Raw genomic sequence first — 24956 nt, 5'->3', positions numbered from 1 at the left:
ATCATGAAATCCCTTCCCACATTGAGAGCAGATGAATGGCCTCTCCAATGTGTGAACACGCTGGTGTCTCCGCATATGGGAGGGATCACTAAATGCCTTCCCACACTGAGAACACGTGAATGGCTGCTCCCCAGTATGAAGCCTCTGGTGTACCCGCAGGGTGGAAGAAACACTAAATCCCTTCCCACACTGAGAGCAGGTGAATGGCTTCTCCCCAGTGTGAACTCGTAGGTGTGACTGCAAGTGCGATGAAACACGGAATCCCTTCCCACACTGAGAGTGTCGATTCCTGGTTAATTTGCTGTCAGTCTAGATTCAATAAAATCTGAGATGGATTTGCAGGTATCATATCATTTAATAATAACTAACTTGCAAGGCTGACTCAATCCATAGGACCTCAGGACACACACACTGTCTTCTGAGAGCCCAGAATAAAGAGAGACAGAATACAAAGAAGCTTCTGCTGATATATTCAAAATCGCAGTAAGATTCACATATAAGCTTCCCATTGGTCATTCTATACACCTCCTGACCTGGCCCTATATCCTAATTGGTCACTTTGCATTGTAACCCCAGCATCTTTTTCAAACTTCTGACCACGAGGTTACCATCCCCCGCGAGCCATGAAACTTCTGCTTTCCTTTGTTCTGTCTGTGACCACAGTGCCCTCAGGGTCCTAGTGCCTAATTTTATCACATTCATTTATTCATTTCCTCATTCCCTCCTTTTATCATTTCATGATAAACTATCGGTCCAAGCCGCAGTCACGGCCCCTCATCTAGGAAAACTTGTTGCTGCATTTCGAAATCCTACTGCAGCACCTCATCGGCCGCTGCATGCTCGTGGATCCTAACAGTCAAGACTCTGGCGGCGGCTATCTGTTCCACGGCACCCTGCATTTTACCCATCACGCATTTAAGGATGATCGTGCCCACAAAGATGCAGGCGAGATAGTCAAGAGCATAACGGTTCTGCATGACAAACAACCTGAGTTGAGATAATTCCCTGGTTAGTGCCCCAAGGGCCCCTAAGGTCTCGTTTCCCAGGATGGTAAGGCCGCAAATAAAATACTTCCTATCGTTGACCGCCAAGGAACCCCCCATACCCCCCAGTGTCAAGGCGTTCAGAATTCCCCATCCGGCTGAGTGGCCCCGGTTGGGTGCTGGAACCTGAGGTTTCTTCCAACCTTCGCAGAATTCGGCTGAGACTGACCGACGCACCAATTTATGGTGCAGTATCCACTCAGTGGGGCAGGGGACTGTGGTGGGGACTAGAGTCCCGATAGCAATTTGGCGGGGAAATGGGAGTGACTAAACATTGGCCGCTGTACCATTAAAGAAAAAGTAGTATCCTTGCTCCGTGTACCGGCTAGCATCACAATCAGTGTATTGGTTGAGCAGGGAACCCCCAGTAGCCCATTTCATCCAGCTTTGGAAAGCCCATTCGGGCCTCATAGCAATGCAGAACGCCCTAGACTCAACAGTGATATGAGAGACATTCGCCCAGCTACAAAGGAGCTGGATGCCTAGCGTCAACGGGACACAAGTGGCATTGTAACAGGCACATTGACCTGATGTCAGGGTTATGCAACACCTTGGATCAGTACAAGTGGAGGACAGACATGTTATATTCATTTCCATCTCTACCAGCAAACAGCCGTACCTCTCACTGCTGAAACAATTCTCATATGACCGGGAATCTCTATTGGGAGTGAAGGGGCTAGATATATATGCCCTCCACCGTTGAAGCTTATCCTAGTGAGAGTGGGAATTATCCCCAGGAAGGGGAAGGCGAATAGCCGGTGGGCCGAACCTGGATCGGAAGGAAGAGTAACTTGCTCGGGCGGTGGCTCGGAACTCTGACAATGAACCACAGTTTGGGGAGTGCCCCAAAGCGGTGAAACAGAAAATAACCTAGACACCGATGTGGGGTTTGGGTAGCAGACAACCCTCCCCTGGCCATACAAGCGGTGGTAAATCTAGAAGAGATTCATACCGTCCAGGTTTCCCTCATTCCGGGTCCTAAATAAATTAAGTACATCTCCTGATAATCTACATCTGGTTGTACCTCCCCTCTTACACAGCCCTTCCTCTGTCTAGTCCCTCTTTCTCTCTCACAACCTCTTCCTACCCCCTCCTCATAGTCTGATTTTACCTGTAAGGCATCAAGGTTAACACATCCAAAATCAAATTTACATATGCTCCAAAAACAAGGCAATGTCCATGCAGTCTTCCCTTCCCATCGTTGGGACCGGTGCAATTGCGTCATAAGTCCTGAATGGTCCGTTACCCGGATGACCTTCCATGAGTCGATACCACGTCCTCGTATATGGGGGCAGCGAAGAACGTCATCTTTGCAGAGGTGGAATGTCCGGGTACTTCGGTTGGGGTTACAGATGTAGATGATATTCCCCTATTCCATTACCGCCGCCGATGTCACTCTAAGCGAGGCGATGCCGAAGATCACACAGGCGGCGTGTAGCCACCCCATCATGCTTCACACCTGTAAAATAGCGCTGGGGAAGGGAGGCAGGTTAGTGACCGACCTTTTACAGTGGTGGAGGTGGACCCAATACAGTGGTGGAGGTGGACCCAAACACTCCACCCCTCCACTTTAACTGCAGTGGGGGTGGTAAGGAGAACTTGGAAAGGCCCCTCCCATCGTGGCTCTAACCCTTTCCGAGTCCAATTTTTGACCATGACATAACGACCAGGCTGCACTGAGAGCGAGCTATGTAATAGGGACGGTGACGAGTGAGCTGCGCGGACCTGGCCATGGAGCTCCTTGAGGGCGTTAGTGAGGGCTAGAACATAGTTAGTCCTTTCTTTAGTCAGATGGTGAAACTGGACCAATCTGGGAACAGGCAGGTTCCCGGGAGTTCTAATGGGCCTGCCGGAAAAGACTCGGCAGGAGAGAGCCAGGCCGATCCTGCAGGTGTGACCTACAGCTGAATGAGGGCAACGGGGAGCAACTTAAGCCATGTCGGCCCCGTGTCCGCTCTTAATTTAGCCAATTTAGTTTTGAGGGTCTGATTATGTCTCTCAACCAACCCGGCTGACTGCGGTCTGTCCACACAGTCTAACTGCTAACATATCCCCAACTGGGAGCAGAACTCCTTGTTAATCTGTCCAATCAAATGAGGCCCGTTAACAGAACTTAACTGAGCCGGTATTCCGTACATAAACACCTCATCACATTTTTACAGCCTCTGGCTCGCCGTCCTCTTCCGTCTGGTGTCATGGTCACCAGTGACGAGATGTCATCTTTGGTGAATAATGATGGGCCAAGCCTATCGGCAGCATCCGAGCCCTAGCCAGCGCACAACACATATTAAAGCATCCAATGATTGTGCAGTCTACAATTATAATAACAAGTATTATCAATCCATGCAGCAGGTAAATCCCCATGACCAAGCTATGAGAGATAACCCCGAACTGAATCTGACTAGATAGATAGCCATCCTCAATACTACTGTGTTTCCCTTAGGATTTATATCCTTCTTATAGTTATACTGACTAGCAACTATCCCTCAGCCTTGTCATTCGTGTTTATATGTCAGGATTTGTAAACTGTGCAGGAAAATCAATGGTAAATGCATCCATCTCGCAGACCAGTGTCAATAGACCCTTTGTGAGGTGCTTTCCTCAAGTCCAATCACCGTGAACCATAGCTGGCGCCACTCAGGAAGGTAACACAATAGCCATTCCGGTTGTTCCACTACCTCCAAGGCATCTGACTACCTCGGGGCAGTAGCACCATAAAAGCGTCCTCATGTCCCTAAGAAGCAGCCCACAACTCAGTCCATCAGCGACCAAAAGGTCCTTATCCCTCACTGGGGTTTTCTTTTGTAGGAAGTGCGTTCCGTTTCCCATAGGAATGGTAAATGATGATATTTTGTATCATGCACTGATTATCTTGCTTTATTAATTGCAGGAGCGTCAACCAATCCTGTTTCTATTTCTGACTTCCTGACTCTGACGTCGAACATTGTACTGAATCATGTAGCCTGCCCGCCCTGGCTTACTTGAGACAATAGCTCCGTTTTCTTCAACCCCCTGTTGTCTATTCTCATTTTCCTTACCGCATGGAGTGTATACTTGCCATTATTTGGTTTTTCTTAAACACCACGCACGCACTTAGTACAGTTAACTTCTTGTGGTTACAACCCAATTGAATTTATACATAACAGTCCCTAACAACTTACAGGACATTTAGTCTGTAACAACTGTTATACTCTCCAATGCTATATTGGTTACAAATTTCCCCTCGCGGCAGCAAGCTGCTAATATTCTAGACCAGTGCCTCTCAACGTGTGGTACGTGTACGCACCGGTACGTGGAGTGTTTCCAGAAAAGAAAGAGACAGTAATCCTGGATTGGCTTGTTTCGCTCACCGGTCCCTGGCACATTGGGAAAAAAACTGCCGGTACGCCACATCAGATAGTTTGAGATGCACGGTTCCAGACTACTGTCATTTAAAATATGGGGGTTCCTCGTCAGTCACTGCTGTCTGCCGAGACCCTTAATAACTCCTCCGCGTAATACGTCCCTCCTGGAGACCACAGATCACCCATCAGCTAACGTCCCGTTAGAGATGTCTGACCGGAGGTTTCAGTATTCAGTAATAATTTGATATTTTGATTTGTTGCTAACCCGTAAGGTTTTTCTTCCGGGCTCTATCATTCAATTCCCTCAAACATGTAGCCAATTGTATCATTAGTTTTTTTCCCATACTGTCTGAAACATTCTCCTGCAGAGTGTTGTTCAGGTTCTTCATCGGTATGATCGTTGCTTGATCTGAAACTAAAACGAACAGGTCAAAGGCGGAGAGGGCCCTATTTCTTAATTTGTATCTTCCTATCCGTGCTTGGATATTCCAGAAGTACCATCTAGGTGAATGGCCTCTCCCCAATGTGAATTCGCTGGTGTTTCAGCAGCTGGGATAACTGAGTGTATCCCTTCCCACACTGAGAGCAGGTGAATGGCCTCTCCCCTGTGTGAACTCTCTGGTGTATTTGAAGGGTGTATGAATCAGAGAATCCCTTCCCACACTGAGAGCAGGTGAATGGCCTCTCCCCAATGTGAATTCGCTGGTGTTTCAGCAGCTGGGATAACTGAGTGTATCCCTTCCCACACTGAGAGCAGGTGAATGGCCTCTCCCCTGTGTGAACTCTCTGGTGTATTTGAAGGGTGTATGAATCAGAGAATCCCTTCCCACACTGAGAGCAGGTGAATGGCCTCTCCCCAATGTGAATTCGCTGGTGTTTCAGCACCTGGGATAACTGAGTGTATCCCTTCCCACACTGAGAGCAGGTGAATGGTCTCTCCCCAGTGTGAATTCGCTGGTGTAATCGCTGGTGTAACTGCAGGTGGGATAACTGAGAGAATCCCTTCCCACACTGAAAGCAGGTGAACGGCCTCTCCCCAGTGTGAATGCGCGATGAGCTTCCAATTCAGATGGAGCTTTGAATCCCTTCCCACAGTCCCTACATTTCCACGGTTTTTCCATGTTTTGAGACTCCTTTTGATTCTACAGGTCGGACAATCAGTTTGAGCCTTGACGACACTGCGAGCACGTGTACGGTCTCTCTCCGCTGTGAATGGTGCAATGTTTTTTCAGGCTGTGTAACTGGTTGAAGTTCTTTCCACAGTCAGTGCTCTGGAACGCGCTCACTCGGGTGTGTGTGTCGGTGCTTTTCCAGTCACACAGATGTTTAAAATCTTTTGAAATAGTCGGAACGGGCAAACATTTTTCCTAGATTCAAAGGTCAATGATATTCAGGTCCCAATAAATCCCCAGACTCAGTTAGATCGAGGTGTGACGTTTGAGATTTCTGTCAGTAATTCTTCCTCTTCTAATATCCTGTAAAAACAATTTACAAAAGACATCACTGTCAATCCAAGACAGAAATTCAGAACAGACAATTCTAGTTTCTATGGAACATTCTTTCCTCTCTCATTCCCCAAAAGCTGTAAATCTCCGTCCCACACACTCTCACTCCCGTCTCACTCTGCTGGATCTAATATTCACCCAATTCTCCTGGTGCTGATTAAAGTTGATAGACTGATTCATGCTCTCTGCTTCCTGTTCTGGACACAGATCATAACAAACAGGAGCTGCAGTCCACCATTCGGCCCATTGAGTTTGCTCAATCATTCAGTGGAATCATTCGTCGATCTGCCTCAGCACCATTTTCCCACACTATCCTCCATATCCCTTGATATCTTAAATATCTAGAAACCTATCAATCTCGATCTTGAAAATACTTTGATGTGATTTATTGTTGTCACATGTATTAGTATACAATGAAAAGTGTTGTTTCTTGCATGCTATACAGATAACGCATACCGTACATAGGGAAGGAAAGAGAGACTACAGAATGTAATGTGTCAGTCACAACTGGGATGTAAGTAATTGAACAGTTAATGTAATTAAGTTAATGTAATTAGAGCAGTTAGAATTAAGTTTTAGAAGCATAGAACAAGAGTAAAAGTTAGAATTAGAGGGTATGCTGAGCACAGCTTGCAAGACGTCGCCTTGCACTGGCGGCACCTTCGATTTTTATTTGATGATTGAGGCTCCACGAGTCTCTGGGATAGAAAATTCCAAACCTTCATTCACCACATCCTCGAGTGAGGAAATCCCTCCTCATCTCCGCTTTCTCTCCATTTTCCTACCATTCCCCAGAACCCTCGACTCCCTGGTCAATCAGAAATCTGTCCAACTCAGCGGTGAATATATTCAGTGGCCCCCAGACCCCACTGGTCCCTGTGGAAGAGAAATCCAGAGACTAACAACCCTCTGAGGTAAGAGATGACTGGAAATATATAACGTAGCTGCAGCACAATATTACACAACTGGAAATAATAATAAATATACTTTATTACAGAACCATCAATAATATATCTAATCTGCACCATATAACAACACTGGACATTTCTCTGATGTTAATTTACTGTCGGTTGAGGGAGAAAAACCCGACAACAGAACCTCCTCCAGACAAGGTTTCCAGGCAACCGGCTGACGGCGCCGCCCAGACCCGGGACTGCGCATGTCCAAGGGAGACGGGAAGCTGCGCATGTGCGAGGGAGCCCCACCCCCTGACCTTCCAGGTGATTTGGTGACCAATGGGAAGAGTTGCAGGACCGTAAGGACTCTTGTTCCAGCCAATCAGAATGAAGACTGAGCTTCACACAGACTGAAACTTCCTCCTGTCTCCAACATCTGTGAGTGAAACACTTTCTTTTCTCCCCCTTTCCATTTCTTTTCTCATTCTCACTTGCAGCAACTGAAGGGAAAGGAAGTGAATCCAGGGAGGGGGCAGACTCTGCAAAGCTTGGCCCAGGTCTCTTTCTGTTAAACACATTGACATCCTTTGCTCCCTCAGTTTGACACATTTATTTGTCTGGCTAAAAGGATGGTCTCTTTCCCAATGTTCACAATTAAAGGGCTGGTTTCTCCAGGAGATGGCTGACATTTAAGGGGACAGCTAACTAATATTGAACAGAGATATGTCTAGTGTTATTATATGCTACAGATTAGATATATTATTTATGGTTCTCTTATGGTCTTAAAGGAGCAGGAGTAAGCCATTCAGTCCCTTGAGCCTGCCCCACCATTCAAGGAGACCATGGCTGATCTGTGACCTTTTTCTTTCCCTTTTTTTCTATAAATTCAGAGTATCCAATTATTTTTTTTACAATAGAGGGAATTTAGCTTAGCCAATTCACCTATCCTGCACATCTTTGGGTTGTGGGGGTGAGACCCATGCAGACCTGGGGAGAATGTGCGTAACTCCATATACCTGCCGTTGGCCCATATCCCATCAAATCTTTGTTTAACAAAAATCTATAGATCTCATTTAAAATTCACAACTGCTGTTTGTGGGAAAGAATTCCGAACCTCTACCACCCTTTGTGTGAAGACATTGTTCCAAATATCGCTCTTGAACGGTTTAACCCTAATTTTTAGACTATGCCCCCAGATTTAAAATTTCCAACCAGTGCAAATTTATACTCACAGCTCCGTAACTCCATCTGTCCGGGTGCACTCCCGGGAGACCAGGTTGTGAATCCCCAAGGTAATGTTATTATACTCACTGTTCCAATACTCCGTCCCTTCGAGTCCACTTCCTGGAGACTGTCCACAAATCCCCGATGTAAAGCTTTATACTGACAGCTCTGATACTCTGCCCCTCTGAGTCTGCTCCCTGGAGACTGGGCCGCAAATCCCCGATGTAAAGCTTTTATACTGACAGCTCCGATACTCTGCCCCTCTGAGTCTGCTCCCTGGAGACTGGGCCGCAAATCCCTGAGGGAAGGTTTTTATACTCGGCTCCGATACTCCGTCCCTCTGAGTGCACTCCTGGAGAGTAGGCCGCAAATTCCGAGGTAAGATTTTTATACTCACAGCTTCAATACTCCGCCCCTCCTAGTCCGCTCCCTGAATATTAGGCTGTGAATCCCTGAGGGTAAGGTCTTTGTACTCACACCTCCAACACTCAAGTGGTTTAGAAACTCATGTCGCAACCTGCGGGTGGGTTGTGGGCAGGTTTTGGGAGGATCGCGGCACTCTTTCAGAGGGTCGGGGCAGACCCGATGGACTGAATGGCCTCCTGTACTGTCGTGATTCTATGCTCCGGTTTACTCCCACAAGTCCTGAAAGACGTGCTTGTAAGGTGATTTGGACATTCTGACTTCTCCCTCTGTGCACCCAAGCAGGAGCTGGAATGTGGCGACGAGGGGCCACAGTAACTTAATTGCAGTGTTAATGTAAGTCTGATAAAGATTCCCAAGGTAAGATCTTTACTGATAAAGATTATTATTATTATTATTATTAAGCAGTGGGCAGGCCCGGAGCCCAGCGGGGTGGATCCCCTTCCTCCATACCTCAGCGCGTTGTCCAACGTCAGTTTTTTCAGCAAATGACGGAGTCCTTCCACCGGAAGCAGCGGCAGAGAGCAGGTCACGTGCCCTGTACGGTGCCATCACATGTTCTGAGCGTGACAGCGATTCCTCCATATTGCAGCTGCCAGCAGTGCTGGTGTGAACTCGTGGGCCTCTGGTGAACAACCCACGAAGAAGAAGCTGAAAACAGGAACAAATCAGCATAAAGAAGATTACTTGAGGTGTGGGTTATTCATTGTACCGCTGCAAATCAGGATTCAATGTTCATGTGTGTTATGTGCAGGGAAGCACTGGGAAATGAAAGTTTAAAACCCTCAAAACTTCAAAGACATTTGAAGACGAAACATGGCGAGTTGGAGGACAAACCTATTTATTTTTTTCAATGGATGCAGTGAGATCTTAAATCATCAGCTGAAGTCATTGTCAGGAATGTAACATTGAATAACAAAGGAAGTGAGATCTTGAGGACCAAGCAGGCTCACCTGTCACATTAAAGGTCAGTGAAAATGGTGGGTCACAAAGGTCGGCCAGCGAAGGTCACAAAGGTCGGCCTATATGGGGCGCAAAGGATGGCCGGTTGGTAAAAATGGGCCCTGGCAAAACGGTTTGAAAAACACTGCAATGCTCTGTCCCTTCGAGTCCGTTCCCTGGAGATAGGCTGCAAGCCCCCGAGGTAAGGTTTTATACTCACATCTCCGATACTCTGTCCCTTCGAGTCCGTTCCCTGGAGATAGGCTGCAAGCCCCCGAGGTAAGGTTTTATACTCACAATTCTGACATTTCGCCCGTCTGAGTCCCCTTGGAGACTAGGCTGCAAATCTCCGAGGGAAGGTTTTTATACTCACAGCTCCGATACTCCAATCCCTCCGTGTCTTCTCCCTGGAGACAGGCCCACAAATCCCCAAGGTAAGGAATTAATATTCCGCCCCTCCAAGTGAGAGCAGCACAGTAGCACAAGTGGATAGCACTGTGGCTTCACAGTGCCAGGGTCCCAGGTTCGATTCCCTGCTGGGTCACTGTCTGTGCGGAGTCTGCACGTTCTCCCCGTGTCTGCGTGGGTTTCCTCCGGGTGCTCCGGTTTCCTCCCACAGTTCAAAGATGTGCAGGTCAGGTGGATTGGCCATGATAAATTGCTCTTAGTGTCCAAAAAGGATAGGAAGGGTTATTGGGTTACAGGGATAGGGTGGAAGTGAGGGCTTAAGTGGGTCGGTGCAGACCCGATGGGCCAAATGCACTAAATGTTCTAAGTCTGCTCCCTGGTAAGCAGGCCGCGAATCCCCAGGGAAAGGTTTTTTACTCAGCTCCAAAACTCCAGACCTCTCAGTTCTCACCCTGGAAACTAGGAAAGGTCTTTTATATTTACTACTCTGATACTCTGCCTCTTCAAATCCTCTCCATGGAGACTAGGCTTCGAATTCCCAAGGTCAGGGTATTGTACTTACTGCTCTGGCACTCTGCCCTCTGAGTCCACACCCTGGAGGCTAGGTATGGCGAAATAGGTATTAGAGACTAGGCACTGGGAAACGGGAGAGAAAAAAATGTTCTCTAGAAACTAGAATTCTCTGTTCTGAATTTCTATCCTGTACTGACTGTGATGTCATCTGTAAACTTCTTTTACAGGATATTAGAAGAGAAGGAATTACAGACAGACATCTCAAACATAACGTCTCGATCTGACAGAGTCACCAGGTTCCTTGTGACCTGAATATCATCGGCCTTTTAATCTAAAAGGGGAAGGAAAAAGTTTGCCCGATCTGTCGGTAACAAAAGATTTTAAACATCAGTGTGACTGGAAAAGCACCGAGACACACACACCCGAACACTGTTCCAGAGCACTGACTGTGGAAAGAGCTTTAAACCAGTTACACAGCCTGAACAAACATCACACCATTCACAGCGGGGAGAGACCGTACACGTATTCTGTGTGTGGAGGAGGCTTCAACTCATTTTCTGATCAGGAGAGACTCGAGGAGACACAAAACATGGAGAAACCGTGGATATGTGGAGACTGCGGGAAGGGATACAGAACCCCATCAGAGCTGGAGATTCATCGACGCAGTCACACTGGGGAGAGGCCATTCACCTGCTCTCAGTGTGAGAAGAGATTCAGTGATTCATCCAATCTGCAGAGACACAAGCGATTCCACACTGGGAGAGGCCGTTCACCTGTTCTCAGTGTGAGAAGAGATTCAGTGATTCATCCAATCTGCAGAGACACAAGCGATTCCACACTGGGGAGAGGCCGTTCACCTGCTCTCAGTGTGAGAAGAGATTCAGTGATTCATCCGCCCTGCAGACACACTGCCGAGTTCACACAAAGGAGAGGCCATTTAGCTGCTCTCAGTGTGGGAAGGGATTCAATCATTTATCTTATCTGAAGGCACACCAGCAAGTTCACTCTGGGGAGAGGCCATACACCTGCCCTCAATGTGGAAATAAATTCACTGAGTTATCCAGCCTGCAGACACACCAGCGAGTTCACACTGGGGAGAGGCCGTTCACCTGCTCGCAATGTGGAAAGGGATTCACTACGTTATACAGCCTGCGGAGACACCAGAGAGTTCAAACTGGGGAGAAGCCATTCACCTGCTCTCAGTGTGGGAAGGGATTCAGTGATCCATCTGCCCTGCGGACACACCAGCGCATTCACACTGGGGAGAGGCCATTCAGCTGCTCTCAGTGTGAGAAGAGGTTCAGTGTTTTATCCAACCTGCGGACACACCAGCGAGTTCACACTGGGGAGAAGCTGTTCACATGCTCATGTGGGAAGGGATTCTGTCAGTTATCCGACCTGCCAGAGACCACCAGCGAGTTCACACTGGGGAGAGGCCGTACACCTGCCCTCAATGTGGAAATAAATTCACTCAGTTATCCAGCCTGCAGACACACCAGCGAGTTCACACTGGGGAGAGGCTGTTCACCTGCTCGCAATGTGGAAAGGGATTCACTACGTTATCCAGCCTGCGGAGACACCAGCGAGTTCACACCGGAGAGAGTTAGCTCAGTTGGCTGGATAGCTGGTTTGTGATGCGCAGTGACTCCAACATCAGGGGTTCAACTCCCGTACCGGCTGAGGTTATCCATGAAGGCCCCACCTTTTCAACATTGCCCCTCCCCTGTGGTGTGGTGACCTCAAATTCAATCACCACCAGTCAGCTCACTCTCTCAAAGGGGAAAGCAGCCTGTGGTCATCTGGGACGACTCTTATTTCACATAAATGCAACAAACATAGATTTCTTTAAGGAGCAAAAATCCAACAGGAAAAGTGATGCAACCGTAGTGAACAAGAAAAGTTTAAAGTTCCATTAGATCAAAGGAAGAGGCACATAAAGTGGCCAAAATAGTAGTAAACCTGAGGATTGGGAACTTGTTTTAGAATTCAGCAAAGGAGGACCAAGAAACTGATAAAGAGAAAATAGAATAAGAGAGAAAACAGGCGATAAGCATAAAAACCGACTGGAAAAGCTCCTGTAGGAATGTGAAAAGGAAAAGATTAGCAAAGACCAATGTGGGTCCATTCCAGACAGAGACAGGAGAGTTTATAATGGCAGACAAACTAAACAATGCGTGTCTGTCTTCAGAAGCTACAGAAATTGTCCCCAAAACACGAGAGAACCAAGGGACCAGTGAGCACGAGGATCTGAAAGAGATTAGTATTAGTGAAAAAGTAGCACTGGAGAACTTAACATGATTGAAAGTTAATAAATCCCCAAAAGCTGATTCTCTACATCCCAGAGTGTTGAAAGAGGCGGATGGAGAGATAGTGGAAATATTGGTGATCATCTTTCAAAATTCTATAGATTCTGGAATGGTTCCTGTAGATTGGAAAGTGGTAAATGTAACCCCACTATTTAAGGAGGGAGAGAGAAAACGGGGAACCACAGACCCATTAGCCTGACATCAGTAGGAGGGAAAATGCTACAATCTATTATAAAGGATGTGATAACATACTGATTAGGAACAGGAGTAGGCCACTCGGCCCCTCGAGCCTGCTCTAGCATTCAACATGTTCACAGCTGATCTGATTGTAACCTCAACTCCACACTCCCGCTGACCCCCCCGATAACCTTTCACCCCCTTGCTTATCAGGAATCTTTCCAGCTCTGCCTTCGAAATATTCACAGATTCTGCTTCCACTGCCCTTTGAGGAAGAGAGTTCCAAAGCCTCACGACTCTCAGAGAGAAAAACCTCTCCTCTGCCTTAAATGTGCAAGTTATTACTTTTAAAGTGACTTCAATTTCTAGATTCTCCCACAATCTTTGATCTTTTTACTATCAGTTCCCTTTGAATTATCTGACGTATCTTTGAGCTCTTTGTGCTTCTCAATTGGAGTCAACTTCTTCAAGATGTCTTCATTTTCTTGTTGGCTGTTCACAATCGGTGAGCTCTCAACTGATTTGTTCAGTGTTGCGCTCTCATTGTCAGCCTCTGTACAGTCCAGCTGAGAACTGTCAGTCTCACCGTTGTCCTGCACACATTGTACCCTACCTGTGATCACTTCGTCGCTAGTTGCAAATAAAGTTTTTTTTTGTTTTTCATTGAGATAAACATTTTATTTTTTATGTGATTCTTTGCCCCGATATTTCCAAGGTGGCGTCCAATGGACATCCATCAGAGAACAGATTGAATCAACAGGTTCATTGTCGAAGGAGCCACTCTGGCTGCACATCCAGCAGACTCCAGTTGTACACAATGTTCTGAGTGACATCAATAAATATCTTTTTGTCAACCCAACTGCAATTACTGTTTCCTCATATCTGTAGAGATTAACCATATCAATTATTATATCAACCATATCTTATTGCAACATTCAGACCACTAGAAGTTTATTAACTGTCCCACCTCTGTAGAGAATCTTTCACAATCAGTGGGACTTTCAGACTCATAGTTGGAAGGACGGAGCTCAGAAATGCCAATTAGGTCATCTTCAGGTTCTGGGCCATTCAATGGCGAGCTGCCCAAAGTAGGAAATAACTGAAGCTTTTGGGATTCCAAAGACATTGGTGAAAGATCTTTCAAAAATTGTGTTTCCAGCAAAAACAATTTATCTGCATATATTTCCTCATTCATATAATCCATTTTGCCATAAAGGTCTGGCTTATTTTTGTCTTTACCACAGTTACTATGGAAAAGAGAAGCTCCCATATGCTCAGTTAAATCCCTTCCTTCACCTTCACCATACACTGTGGTGACCAAACGTTTGCGCAATTGCTCCAATCTACTGCGCAAATGCTGCATGTCCAAATGGGACTCATCCAGTTGATCAACCAGTTGCAAATAAAGTTGATAGACCTTCATAGTCTTCCTCTTCTGGCTCATCATCTGTTTCATCACTGTCCTCATTGAATGACTGCGGCATCATATCTCGGAGCCAGTTACAATGATCCTCTGTCTTCACGCTGTCTGGAACGTACAGTCGCTCAACGAGGTTCAGGGCTTCACACACTTTCGGTCCCAATATGGACTCTCGCTTTGTGTCCACAATGACGAATTGCACAATGTGACTTTGATTATGCACCCATGCGGACTTCCGGTTGCGGTGATGCAGAGCTAAGCCGCACGTTCGGTAGTTCCCGCTATTTGTGGTCTCTTTTAAGGGCCCCTAGCGGTACCGGTTGGACTTTTCCCCAGGTGGGAACACATCCAATGTGCTTATCTGCCGGTGGATGGACTGGACCAGGAGCGGAACGGTCAAAAGTTGGCTTTGGAGCAGAGAAAGGTGCGAGGCAGGAAAAACAAGATGGCGGCGGGCGGGGAACCGGCAGCATGGCAGCAGTGGGCACGGGAGCAGCAGGAGCTCCTTCAGTGCAGCTTCAGAGAGATGAAGGCTGAGATCCTGGAACTGTTTAAGGCCTCGCTGGACAAGCTCATGGCGACTCAGATGGCTCAGGGTGCAGAGATCCAAGAGCTGCGGCAAAAGACCTCGGAGAGCGAGGATGAATTCCTGGGCATGGCAGTGAAGGTGGAGTCGCACGAGGCACTCCACAAGAAGTGGCTGGCGAGGATGGAGGAGATGGAGAACCGCTCCCGTTGGAAGAACCTGCGGATTCTGGGCACCCCGGTGGGGCTGGAAGGTTCGGATTTGGGGGCCTACGTGGCTGTGGTGCTGAACTCGTTAATGGGCGCGGGGTCGTTCCAGGGACCCTTGGAGCTGGAGGGTGCCCATCGAGTGGTGTTGAGGAAGCCTAGGCTGAACAAGCAGCCTAGGGCGGTGCTGGTCCATTTTCACCGCTTCATTGACCATGGGTGTGTGCTGAGATGGGCAAAGAAGGAGAGGAGTAGCAAGTGGGAGAATGCGGACATCAGGATCTATCAGGACTGGAACGCAGAGGTGGCGAAGAGAAGAGCTGGTTTCAATCGGGCGAAGGGAGTGCTTCACAGGAAGGGGGTGAAGTTTGGCCTGCTACAGCCGGCCCGCCTCTGGGTCACTCATAAGGATCGCCAGCTCTACTTCGATTCTCCGGAGGAGGCCTGGGCCTTTGTCCAGGTGGAGAAATTAGACTCGAACTGAGGACTGGGGAATGATGTACATAGTCCGGAGGCTTTGTAATGAAATGACAACCACTTATTGTCACGAGTAGGCTTCAGTGAAGTTACTGTGAAAAGCCCCTAGTCGCCACATCCCAGCGCCTGTTCTGGGAGGCTAGTACGGGAATCGAACTGTGCTGCTGGCCTGCTTTAAAAGCCAGCGATTTAGCCCAGTGAGCTAAACCAGCCCCTTGGTATCCTTTTGCTTTTATTGGTTGTGTTCGATGATGCCTTTTTGCTTTTCCGCTTTTTGGGGCTGTTATTTATTTATTTGGGTGCTTTTTCGTTTTTTCACTGGTGGAGGGTTGGGGAGCTGTTCGCGGGTCCCGCTGGGTCATGTGCCCGTCTTTTTCCCACGTGTTGGGTCGGTGGGGCGGGGTTTGGGATGGAAGCGCGGGTTTTCTTCCCGTGCTGGAGGAGCTGTGGGCGGGACCGGCACTTGGAGGAGGGAATGGTGGTTGTGTTGCATCGGGGGGGGTTCGTTGGGATGATGGGGGCAGCCGGGGTCAGCAGGAGTTGGCTGACTTATGGAAGTGCGATGGAAGGGGTTAAGCAGCTGGGGGGGCCCTAGCTTGGGGGGGGTGGGGGGGGCTTGGGGGGGTGGGAAATGGGGGGGGGGGCTACCGGGTTGCTGCTGCAGGGGCCGAAGGGGAACTGCTGGTGATGGGGGAGGTTGGGAGGGGGGTCTGCCGCCGTGGGGAACGGGCCTGGGGGGTTCAGCGGGCACATGGTGAGCCGTGGGAAAGCTATGGCTGACCGGCGCAGAGGGAGGGGGAAGACCCTCCAGATTCGGCTGGTCACATGGAACGTGAGGGAGCTGAATGGACCGGTGAAGCGGTCCCGGGTCTTGGCGCATTTGAAGGGGCTGGGAACGGATGTAGCTATGCTTCAGGAGACGCACCCTAAGGTGGCGGATCAGGTGAGGCTGAGAAAAGGCTGGGTTGGGTAGGTGTTTCACTCGGGGCTAGATGCGAAGAATCGAGGGGTGGCGATTTTAGTTGGCTAGAGCTTGTCATTCGTGGCGTCGTGTGTGGTGGCGGACAGTGGAGGTAGATACATAGTGGTGAGTGGTAGGCTTCAAGGGGAGCGGGTGGTTCTGGTTAATGTGTACGTCCCAACTGGGACGATGCGGGCTTCATGCGGCGAATGTTGAGCCGGATCCCGGACCTGGAGACGGGGGGCTTGATCTTGGGAGGGGAATTCAATACGTGTTGGGATCCAGCTCTGGATCGTTCAAAGTCAAGGACGGGCAAGAGGCTGGCGGCGGCCTCAGTTCTGAGGGGGTTCATGGATCAGATGGGAGGGGTAGACCCTTGGAGGTTTTTGAGGCCAGGAGGTAGGGAGTTTTCCTTTTTCTCCCATGTCCACAAGGCTTATTCCCGGATTGATTTTTTTGTACTCAGCAGGGCGCTAATCCCGAGAGTGGTGGGGGCGGAGTATTCGGTGGACCTGGAGCTGGGGGAGGGGAAGGATCAGCGCCCGCTGTGGAGGTTAGACGTGGGGCTTCTGGCAGAGGAGGAAGTATGTGGGCGGGTCCGTAGGGGTATAGAGGGGTATTTGGAAGCTAATGATAATGGGGAGGTACAAGTTGGGGTGGTTTGGGAAGCGCTGAAGGCAGTGGTTAGAGGGGAGCTGATATCTATTCGGGCGCACAAGGAGCGGGGGGAGAGGGTTGAGAAGGAGAGGTTGGTGGAAGAAATGGTAAGGGTGGACAGGAGGTATGCGGATGTCCCGGACGAGGGGCTTTTGAGGAAACGTCGCAGTCTCCAAATGGAGTTCGATATACTGACCACCCGGAAGGCGGAGGCGCAGTGGAGGAGGGCGCAGTGGAGGAGGGCGCAGGGGGCGATATTTGAGTACGGGGAGAAGGCAAGTCGGATGCTGGCCCACCAGCTCCGGAAGCGGGAGGCAGCGAGGGAGATAGGGGGAGTTAGAGATGTAGGAGGGAACCTGGTGCGAGTGGCAGGGACATTAATGGGGTGTTCAGATCCTTTTATGAGGAGCTGTACTGGTCGGTGCCCCCTAGGGAGGTGGGCGGGATGGACTGCTTTCTGGATAAGCTGGAGTTCCCAAGAGTGGAGGATGAGCGGGTGGAGGGTCTGGCGGCCCCAATTGAGTTGGAGGAGCTGATGGAGGCGCTGGGGAGCATGCAGACAGGGAAAGCACCGAGACCTGATGGGTTCCCGGTGGAGTTTTATAAGAAGTTCTCAGATCTGCTGGGCCCGCTGCTTGTGAGGACCCTGAATGAGGCGAGGGAAGGGGGAGCTTTGCCCCCAACAATGTCGAGAGCAATAATCTCACTGATCCTGAAGCGGGATAAGGACCCCCTCCAGTGTGGGTCTTACAGGCCGATTTTGCTTCTCAACGTGGACGCAAAGTTGTTGGCTAAGATATTGTCCAGGAGGGTGGAAGATGTGGTCCCGATGGTTATCCATGAGGACCAAACGGGGTTTGTGAAGGGGAGGCAGCTGAATGTCAATCTGCGGCGGCTTCTTAATGTCATGATGATGGCGTCGGCGGCTGGGGAGGCGGAAATAGTAGCATCGATGGATGCGGAGAAAGCTTTTGACAGGGTGGAGTGGAGTTACCTGTGGGAAGTGCTGAGGTTTGGGTTTGGTGAGGGATTCATTAGCTGGATGAGGCTGCTGTATAGTTCCCCAGTAGCGAGTGTGGTGACGAATGGGAGGAGGTCGGAGGACTTTCGGCTGTCCCGGGGGACGAAGCAGGGGTGCCCCTTGTCTCCCCTGCTCTTCGCGTTAGCGATTGAGACCTTGGCTTTGGCGCTGAGGGATTCGAAGAATTGGAGGGGGATTGTGCAGGGGGAGGAGCAGCATCGGTTGTCGCTGTACGCAGATGATTTACTGTTGTACATCCCGGATCTGGCGGGGGGGATGCCAGAGGTGTTGAGGATACTTGGGGAGTTTGGGGATTTTTCGGGCTATAAGCTCAACGTGGGGAAGAGTGAGCTGTTTGTGCTGCACCTGGGGGACCAGGAGAGGGAGATAGGAGAGCTCTCGTTGAAGAGGGCGGAGAGGAGCTTTAGATATCTTGGTGTCCAGATAGCTAGGAGCTGGGGGCCCTGCATAGGCTAAACTTTTCGAGGCTGGTGGAACAGATGGAGGAGGAGTTTCGGAGGTGGGTTGCGCTGCCACTCTCTTTGGCGGGTAGGGTCCAGTCAGTTAAGATGACGGTGCTCCCGAGGTTTTCGTTTCTCTTCCAGTGTCTCCCCATATTGATTCCCAAGGCTTTTTTTAGGAGGGTTAATAAGAGTATTCTGGGGTTCGTGTGGGCGCGGAAGGCCCCGAGAGTGAGGAGGGTATTCCTGGAGCGAAGCAGGGAGGTAGGCGGTTTGGCGTTGCCCAACTTGTGTAGGTATTACTGGGCTGCGAATGTGGCAATGATTCGTAGGTGGGTGATGGAGGGGCAGGGTGCCGCATGGAAGAGGTTGGAGGTGGCGTCATGTGTGGGTACGAGTTTGGAGGCATTGGTGACGGCCCCACTCCCCCCCCCCCCCCCCCCCGGCAAGATATTCCTCGAGTCCAGTAGTGGTAGCGTCCCTCAAATTTGGGGGCAGTGGAGGCGGCATGGGGGGGAGTGAAGGCCTCAGTTTGGGCCCCGATATGGGGCAATCACCGGTTTGCGCCAGGGAGAATAGATGGTGGGTTTGGGAGTTGGCACAGGGTAGGCATCAGACGGATGGTGGACCTCTTCCTTGATGGGGTTTGCGACTTTAGAGGAGTTGGAGGGAAAGTGGGGTCTCCCCCCTGGGACTGCTTTCAGGTATATGCAGATCAGGGCGTTTGTTAAGCGGCAGGTGGCAGAGTTCCCGCGGCTACCGCCTAGGGGGCTGCAGGATACAGTGCTCTCGGGGACGTGGGTCAGTGAGGGTAGGATCATCGGCAATTTATCAGATGATGCAGGAGGGGCAGGAGGCCTCAGTGGAGGAGCTAAAAGCAAAGTGTGGGAGGAGGAGCTAGGGGAAGAAATTGATGATGGGACATGGGCGGATGCCCTGGAGAGGGTGAACTCGTCCTCTTCGTCCGCACGGCTCAGCTTAATTCAGCTGAAGGTCCTGCATAGGGCGCACATGACTGGGGCCAGGATGAGTCGGTTCTTTGGGAGGGAGGACAGGTGTGGGAGGTGTTCGGGAGGCCCGGCGAACCACACCCACAAGTTCTGGGCGTGTCCGGCATTGGAGGGGTTTTGAAGGGGGTGGGGGACTTTGTCCAAGGTGGTGAGTTCCAGGGTGGAGCCGGGCTGGGGGCTCGCGATCTTTGGGGTAGCATCGGAGCCGGGAGTGCAGGAGGCGAGAGAGGCCGGCATTCTGGCCTTTGCGTCTCTAGTAGCCCGGCGCAGGATTCTTTTACAATGGAGGGACGCGAAGCCCCGAGCTCGGAGGCCTGGATTAACGACATGGCCGGGTACTCAAGCTGGAAAAGGTTAAGTTTGCCCTGAGGGGGTTGGTACAAGGGTTCTTCCGGCGGTGGCAGCCTTTTCTCGATTTCCTGGCGAAGGATTAAAGGGTGGCCAACCTCAGCAGCAACCTTGGGGGGGGGGGGGGGGGGGGAGAGAAAATTGTTGCTGAAAAAAGTGAATAAAAATTATTATTTTAAAAATAGCCTAATCCTGCTTTCCCCATAACCTTTGATTCCATTCTCCTCAAGTGCTATATCCAGCCGCCTCTTGAATTGATTAAAAGTTTTAGCATCAACTACTTCCTGTGGTAATGAATTCCACAGCTCACCACTCTTTGTGTAAAGAAATGTCTCCTTATCTCTGTCCGAAATGGTTTACCCTGAATCCTCAGGCTGTGATCTGGTTCTGGACACACCATCATTGGTAACATCTTCCCTGCATCTACCGGTCTAGTCCTGTTAGAATTTTATAAGTCTCTATGAGATACCCTGTCATCTTCTGAACTCCAGTGAGAACAATCCCAACCTAGCCAATCTCTCCTCATATGACAGTCCTACCATCCCTGGAATCAGCCTGGTAAACCTTCGCTGCACTCCCTCGAGAGCAAAAACATCCTTCCTCAGAGCAGAGCAAAACTGCACATACTCCAAGTGTGGCCTCACCAAGGCCCTGTACAATTGCAGCAACACATCCCTGCTTCGATACTCGAAACCTCTTGCAATGAAGGCCAACATACCATTAGCCTTCTTTACTGCCTGCTGCACCTGCATGCTTGCCGTCAGGAATGGTGCACAAGGGCACCCAGGTCGCACTGCACACTCCCTCTCCCAATTTACAACCATTCAGGTAGTAATCTGCTTCCTGTTTTTGCTTCCAAAATGAATAACCTCACACTTATCCAAATTATACTGCATCTGCCATTGGTTTGCCCACACACCCAACCTGTCCAGATCTTGCTGTAGGATCACTGCATCCTCATCACAATTCACCCTCCCTTACAGCAGGTTCTCCATCCACTCTGCCTTTAAACTGCATGTCTGGTCTTTGTGCAGGGTTTCTAGCTGTGGTATGAAGAGAGAGAGAAGGGTCTGGTCTTCAGGACCTTTCAGGATTCTCAGGAGAGAAATATCAGACTGGGCTTTTCCCAGCCTTTCAAACAGAGGATTAAGCTTTCACAGGCTTGGCTGGAGAGACTGCTTGCAGCATTTCAATAAGAAGTTACTTTCACAGGCTTGGCTGGAGAATGTTTTAATCACCAGCCTTAGCTGATAGGAGAGAGCCAGACCTGGTCACTCCAGGGTGTTAACAGGACTGAATTAAAATGGAGCCTGCACTTCTTCTTCGCAGAAACCTCAGAAGTGCTCTATCAATCAAAATTGTAAACTGAATGAGCCCCGGAATTTCAGAAGCATTGGTTAGCTGCTGACCAAGTCCATCAAAATGACATCACTGGACTATGCCACATAGCACACTGCACTAAGGGGAGTTCTCTTGGGCCAGTTCAAATAGCAACTTAGACCGGGGGGGGGTTCAGATTAAAACCAAAGTCTGCAGTTTCATAGCAGCCAACAACACAGAAATTTAAAAGGAGAATGAGGGGCAAGTATGGATTCAAAAGAGGTTCCTTACAACATGGTTATAATGGGTATCACTAAAACAGTACCCATTAATATATTGTTATTCATAATACATTCAACATCAATACTATATACATATGATAATCCCCTGACCTGGCATCCAGTCAACCTATGGTTGGCATTTCGTGATGGGTTAAATAGATGAACCCACAGTGGGACTGTTCCCTTGATAATTTGCCTTATATTTTCTCACACCTGTCCAAACACCCACGATCCATAGGTGCTACAGACATCGTTCTTATTTGCATCATCCAAAATATTTTCCCTATCCCAATTAATTATTAATGGAGACTGCATGATTTCCTAATAGAGGGGCCAAGTTTTAAATTACCCAGGTCATGTCTTGGTCTGCCCAGTTGAGTTCAAGGAATCTGCTCTGACAGTCCGATGGAGTGTTTTTATACTATCTTTAAAACAGAACTCAAACATCTTCCAGACATTAACACATTTACCTTTTCCTTGTTTTCCTTAAACATGTTTTATTTTCCAAAGGTAGTCCGCTAAATTAAGTGTTTGACTTCCTTTTCAATGTTAAAATAGTCTCAGCAATGGTTCTGAGCTGTCGTCTTTAATTCTGCCAAATCCACTTCCTAAACAAACCACAGGGGTCCAGTATGTTTGAGGTGGAATGGATTCATGTCTCAGTCTAAATGAAAGAGTTAACTCTCTCTCTCATTCAAATTGCTTCTTGTTCCTCTAGTAAGTGTCCCTTTTAATGAGTTAGCAGCCCTACCTCTGATTTCCCCGATCAAGGCAACATTTACACAAATCAAGGTTAGGTTTGCCAAAACCAATAATAAAACAAATCCATAAACATTCACATGAAGCAAAAAAAAACAATTTCACAGCTGTAAATTTCAGAGTTCATTCTCTTGTCGCTCAAGGACATCAAAGACAGAACACTGCAAACTCACAATCCCTCGCTACAAATTTAGACATACAGTTAGTTATCACTTTTCATAACTTCCTAGAAATATGGGACACATATTAAGCAGGCAAGGAGTAAAACTGAGATGACACACAAGACCAGACGATAGGGAGTTAACAAGTCATTAGATCGCTCACACAAACAGCACTTACAGACACACAAGGAATCATTCATACAGGAAAGGATTTGTGTTCATTTTCTCTCTATTCTTTGTTGTCCTTTCCTAATTATCTTAACCTCACTGGTGACTGGGTGGGATTTAGATTGTGGGAAACAGATTGTTACATTTTGTTCAAAAATGAAGAAATTACAAAAATGCTTGTCCTTATCTGGGGGGATGTGACAAATATGATATATCTCTCACACTGCTTAAAATTTCCACATTTAACTGGTCTTGTTGAATTCCCACAAATCCGCAATTAAACCTTATTTAAATTAACATTGACATCTACAGAATCACAGACACACTGTTTTGTGAGCGATTTAAAACAAATCTGCTGAAATGGTTAATTTTCCGACAGAACCTAAAGGGACAAGGAGACTTGGCACGCAATGTGTGCCCCCTTTCGCCATTTACAACATCTTTTGTTCAATTTGCTTCAATTTCATTTCTGTTGTCTATCCTTTTCCCCTTCAATTTACAGTATTTGCTACTTAACCAAAGTTACAAGCGATATTTTGTGAAATGAGTTGTTAACTGACTCTCAACATGTTTTATCACCCAAATGTACTGGGGAGTTAAAATTGGATTGCTGCCAAACTCGTCTTATCTTTGTTTTGGAACAGACTGACTTAAACGTGGGCTGCTTACTTTCAAGGTTTGAAAGTAAGCAGGATCTCTTGAATCCTAGCAGTTTGAATTTTATTAAAATCAGAGTTTCACATTAGATGAAGTTTAGTTTCCTATCCAAATTAATTGTAAATGTTTTTTTTAGAACTAAACACAATATAAAACCTCTTATTAGCATCTCAAATGGAACAGTAAATTCATTTTTTACATTTTTAACTATAACTGTTGCTAACTCACCAGTACAAGGGAGGGGAGAATATATGACTGAATGTTTAGGGCAGCCTCCCCCTTGGTAATCGCAGGAGGAGCTGTACTTGTCCTTATCAACTTGCTTTGAATGACCTTGGCTTAAAGTTTGCAAAAATGCTTTTTCACAGACAGAGTTTTCCTTTGAGACACAAGCCTGTATTTCATTTCCAGCCGTCCAGCTGAATTATCGCTCAGTTTCCTGTGTCTTCAGGCAGGTAAAGTGACACCATTGCCATTCCTCAGCAAATTTGTGTTCCTTCAGGATTAGCCTTACCCTGTGGGTTTACTAAATGTCTCCCCTTTTCCTTCAGTTCTCAATATCTATTGGTTCTGGCCACAGGGAGATGAGGCTCAGTATCCTCGGCCCAAGGACGGTTGGTGAGTGTTTTATCCACTGGGGTGGCCCCACCCTATCTGCCCAACTGTGTTGCTGCAAACTGCAGCCACTGGCTGGGCTGGATTGTCTCATTCCTTTGTCTAATTATTCACTAAATATAGGCTGCTCATAATTATTACCCCTTTTGTTCTCTATCCTTCTTCTGACCCATCCGCCAGCTTTCCTGTTCCCCAGCCGTAAGGTGTGGGTCCCAACCATCTTTCTGCATTAACTGAGATTGATGTTCCGCTATGAAACCTGTGATGGAGCTCACGGCGGCCCAATCGGAACCCGGAACATTCACTTTCTTTGTTTTCGGCATTATCTATTTTTTATTTATTTTCTGACACGATGGAGGGAGAAATATAACAAATAGACAAAGGGAAAGAAAATGCAGTGAACTATGCGGCTTCAACTAGACACTCGAGTGAGCATTGGCCCACTTGCAAGGCTTCACCAACGCCCATCAAACCTGTGCAGCTTCAACCAGACGCTCGAGTGAGCGTTGGCCCACCTCCGCGGCTTCAAATCCGTCAGTCACGTGAGTGTGGCTTCAACCAAAATGGTCGGCCTGCGTTCATTCCCTGGTGCACAGTTTCAGACAGAATGAGCGTCAGTCACGCCTGTGCAACTTCGTCGACATTGGTACGCGAACATAGTGTTAGAGCGAGGAGGGCCAGGCACATTGAGGATGGGGGAACCACACCACCAGGAGGGGGGTAGTGTACAGCACAATAAATACCTCTCTGCACAAACATTATGCTGCCTCTCACTTTCTTCTTCAATGCGGGCTGACCCCCCGGTCCCTTTGCCCATCTCTCCAGGGATCCCCCCCCCCCCCACCACCACCTGACGTGGCACCCACCCATCCTCTGGCTGTGGACATGTCCCTGAGGTGATGTTGTACGAAATAAGTAATGGCATGATGGGAAAACTGGTCAATTACTTGGTACAATGTAAGAAAAGCTGACTTCGCATGACTTAAAGCCTGAATAAGATCAGAGAAGGTCAAGCGTTCCGAAATGCCTGAGCTCCGCAAATTCTCATAAGACTAACTCGTCATAACCCAGGCAGTCTAAATATGACAAGAAAGGTCAGGAAGGAACGGTCTCCTTCGACCTTTTAA

At 48.4% G+C, this 24956-nt stretch overlaps 1 protein-coding gene and 2 long non-coding RNA genes across 4 annotated transcripts in view; 2 read left to right on the top strand and 1 right to left on the bottom strand.

Annotated features, from left to right (window-relative positions):
* Nucleotides 1-4963: 4963 nt before the first annotated feature.
* Nucleotides 4964-24956, bottom strand: part of LOC119951599 (zinc finger protein 229-like) — a gene marked incomplete at its 3' end in the record, with an annotated part of 96696 nt that continues 76703 nt past the window's right edge. The window contains exon 2 of the mRNA XM_038774782.1: nucleotides 4964-5438. Within this exon, the coding sequence (XP_038630710.1) occupies nucleotides 4964-5438 (475 nt within the window). The remainder of the gene's footprint in view (nucleotides 5439-24956) is intronic.
* LOC119951272 lies at nucleotides 6370-10565 on the top strand. Of its 2 annotated transcripts, none has more exons than XR_005457572.1 (3): nucleotides 6370-6406; nucleotides 6890-7226; nucleotides 10526-10565. It is a non-coding gene; the product is annotated as an uncharacterized LOC119951272 (long non-coding RNA). The 2 variants fall into 2 exon arrangements; XR_005457573.1 differs by lacking the exon at nucleotides 6370-6406 and adding an exon at nucleotides 6683-6806.
* LOC119951267 overlaps nucleotides 23408-24956 on the top strand; it is a 28505-nt gene continuing 26956 nt past the window's right edge. The window contains exon 1 of the long non-coding RNA XR_005457568.1: nucleotides 23408-23669. This is a non-coding gene — a long non-coding RNA (uncharacterized LOC119951267). The remainder of the gene's footprint in view (nucleotides 23670-24956) is intronic.

Source organism: Scyliorhinus canicula, chromosome 17 (assembly GCF_902713615.1).
Source record: "Scyliorhinus canicula chromosome 17, sScyCan1.1, whole genome shotgun sequence".
Lineage (NCBI taxonomy): Eukaryota > Metazoa > Chordata > Chondrichthyes > Carcharhiniformes > Scyliorhinidae > Scyliorhinus > Scyliorhinus canicula.
Note: the sequence above shows the minus strand (reverse complement) of the source record. Positions and strands in the feature narration are given on the sequence as shown.